Source organism: Mus caroli, chromosome 7 (assembly GCF_900094665.2).
Source record: "Mus caroli chromosome 7, CAROLI_EIJ_v1.1, whole genome shotgun sequence".
In the NCBI taxonomy this organism is placed as follows: domain Eukaryota; kingdom Metazoa; phylum Chordata; class Mammalia; order Rodentia; family Muridae; genus Mus; species Mus caroli.
In genome coordinates this window covers 1,635,835-1,638,907 of record NC_034576.1, presented here as the reverse complement: position 1 = coordinate 1,638,907, position 3,073 = coordinate 1,635,835, and the positions used below count along the sequence as shown (strand labels likewise).

The 3,073-nt window shown below is 53.1% G+C and overlaps 1 protein-coding gene across 2 annotated transcripts in view; it reads left to right on the top strand.

The window, feature by feature from the left end:
- The window catches only part of Sbk2 (SH3 domain binding kinase family member 2), a 7,660-nt gene extending 4,587 nt beyond the window's left edge, over positions 1–3,073 (top strand). For both annotated transcript variants that reach the window (XM_029479911.1, XM_021165940.2), the window contains exons 3-4: positions 1,023–1,225; positions 2,323–3,073. In XM_029479911.1, the coding sequence (XP_029335771.1) occupies positions 1,023–1,225; positions 2,323–2,955 (836 nt within the window). In that variant the 3' untranslated portion in view covers positions 2,956–3,073. The remainder of the gene's footprint in view (positions 1–1,022; positions 1,226–2,322) is intronic.

Sequence of the window (3,073 nt, the reverse complement as noted above, 5' to 3'; positions counted from 1 at the left end):
AAAAAAAAAAAAAAAGCATCTGTTGCTTTTGCAGAGGACCCGAGTTCTCTATAAGTCCAATTCCATGGGATCCGATGCCTTCCTCTGACTTCTGTGGCACCAGGCACGAACATAGTGCACATACATACTTGTAGGGAAAGCATTTCATGGACATAAAATAAAACGGAAAACAAAGGAAGGGGAGTGAGGAGATGGCTCTGAGATGGTTCTGCAGTTAGGGCTGCTTCTTTTGCCAGGTGGTGGTGGTAGTGGCAGCGGCGCACACCTTTAATCCCAGCACTCAGGAAGCAGAGGCAGGCGGATCTCTGAGTTTGAGATCTGGTCTACAGAGAGAGTGCCAAGACAGCCAGTGCTACACAGAGAAACTCTGGCTCAAAACCACCAAAAATTAATTAATTAATTAAAGCACACAAAACTAGTAGTCGAAGTTTCCACCTTGGCGGACTTTGTAACCTAGGGTGTCATTTCTCCATGGGATAGGATCACAACTCCCTGACTGTACCCTTTGTCCTGTACCAGCCATGGTGGTCCATAGCTGTAATCCCACCTGTGAGGAAGATCAGGAGTCCAAGGTCATTCTCAGATATCCTACCAGGAGACCGGGCTATATGAGACTCTTATCTCAGAAAAGGAGAAAAATAATAATAACCTTCCGCTGGGGGATCGTCATCATGCAGACAGAGTCACCGACCTCCCCAGGGGACCGTCATCATGCAGACAGAGTCACTGACCTCCCCGGGGGACCGTCATCATGCAGACAGAGTCACTGGAGACTCCATATTTGGTTTCTGTTCACCCTGAAATGCAGAATGGACATGGGGACTGAATCTCTCGTTGGTAGCAGCAGAGACTGTGCTATTAGAGTAGGTAGGGAGGCAGGGATTGGGGGACAAAAAGGCATTTGGCAAACAGATTCCCTCCAGAAGGCCAGCACACTGATGAAGAAAGCTGGTCTCAGTGACCTAAACTCTTACCCACCTCTGATAACCATCCTTGTTACATCTGCCCCTCCACCCCCCCAGGAACACCCCTGGCGCTGAAGCAGCTCCCGAAGCAATCCACTTCCCTCCGTGGCTTCCTGTATGAGTTCTGCGTGGGCCTCTCACTTGGCACACATTCTGCCATTGTGGCAGCCTATGGCATTGGCATTGAGTCAGCCAATTCCTACAGCTTCCTGACAGAACCTGTCCTCCATGGGGACCTCATCACCTTCATCCAGCCCAAGGTGAGTAGGTAGGCCCTGAGCATGCCTTCATGAGCCTTACCAGCATTGATGGGAAGCTCCAACCAAACAGCACGGACCACAGGAGTCATGTTTACTGTTGTTGGGCCACACTGGATTTGTTGGGTCACTTTAGATTTCATTGACTATGTCCTACTGAGATTAACCAGCACTCACAAGCTCAAAAGTCTCCTCTGCGGGAGCTAACAGGCTTCATGGGCTCTCTGGGATCCATCAGTTCACACCAGGCCTCACAGATCCTTCCAGGTCACACCAGATGCTCTTGCTAGGCCTCAGCATTCTTACACACTCATAGGACTTGTCGACTCAGGCTAGACCTCAGGGACCTCAGAAGTTCACAGGCCTCACAGCTCACACTGTGCCTCACAGGTCGGAGGCTCAACAAGCTCATAGGACTCGCCAGCTCAAAAGGCCTCACAGCTCCTATTAGGGCTCAAAGGTTCATAGGACTCACAAGACTCAGTTTCAAGTAGGCCTCACAAGCTCACACTAGACCTCACAGGCCTGAAGTTCTCACAGGCCTGACAGGCTTGCACCAGGCCTCAGAGACTCCTAGGTCATACAGGCTCACACTGGACCTCATAGGCCTCACAGTCTCACATCCTCACAGACACACGCTATGCCTCACAAAAGCCTCAGTAGTTCATACCTGACAGGCTCACAGGAGGCCTCATAGGCCTCACACCCACACAAGCTAACACTCATATTCACACAAGACCTCAGAGGTTTATACTAAGCCTCATAGGCATTACAGTCTCAAAGGATTCACAGGCTCCTAAGCCTCAGAAGTTCACAGTAGGCTTCTCATGGCTCACAGGCCTCATAGGCTTCAATAGGCCTCCCAAGGGTCACAACCCCTCACCAGATCCCACAAGACCTCACGAGGGTCACAAGTCTCACAGACTTAGAGGCCTCACCAAGTCACACTAGGCAGGCCTCACAGGCCTCACCTGTTTGTTTGTCGGCCTCTTCAGCTTTCCCCACGGCATCTGCACATGGGGTTGAAAAGAAGCCCTATCTTTGCATTGTCCCTCAACAGCTGGGGGAGCAGTGTCTATTCGTCATCTCTGCCCCTGCAGGTGGGTCTCCCACAGCCAGCAGCCCAGCGCTGTGCAGCCCAACTGGCCTCTGCCCTGGAACACATTCACTCGCATGGCCTGGTGTACCGGGACTTGAAGCCAGAGAATGTGCTGGTGTGTGACCCAGCCTGCCAGCACATCAAGCTGACAGACTTCGGCCACACCCGGCCCCGAGGGACCCTGCTCCGACTCACTGGGCCACCTATCCCCTACACTGCCCCTGAGCTCTGTGCCCCACCACCCCTCCCTGAGGGACTACCCATCCAACCTTCCCTGGATGCCTGGGCTCTAGGGGTCCTGATCTTCTGCCTCCTTACTGGCTACTTCCCCTGGGACCAGCCCCTGGTGGAGGTTGACCCTTTCTTTGAGGACTTTCTCATCTGGCAGGCTTCTGGTCAGCCCCAAGACCGGCCACAGCCCTGGTATAGCCTGTCACCTGCAGCAGACACTCTCCTATGGGGGCTGCTAGATCCTCACCCCCGGAAGAGGAACCCTGTGAGTTCCATCAAGAGCTATCTAGGCCAACCCTGGAAGCAGAGGGAAGGGGAGGCTGAGGAATTGGCAAAGGAGCTGAGAGAAGATGGGTGGAGAGGAGGACAGGAGGCTGCAAAGGGGGAGCAGCCTGCATGCTGAGACCTGCTTAGCCTGAGCTGCCTGGCTGTGGCCTCTTCTTGGTTTTGGCTCTATCTATCTCTCATCCGTCCTGTGTGTTATCTGTGCCCCTCCTTTATGCTGTGTGTATTCACGAATG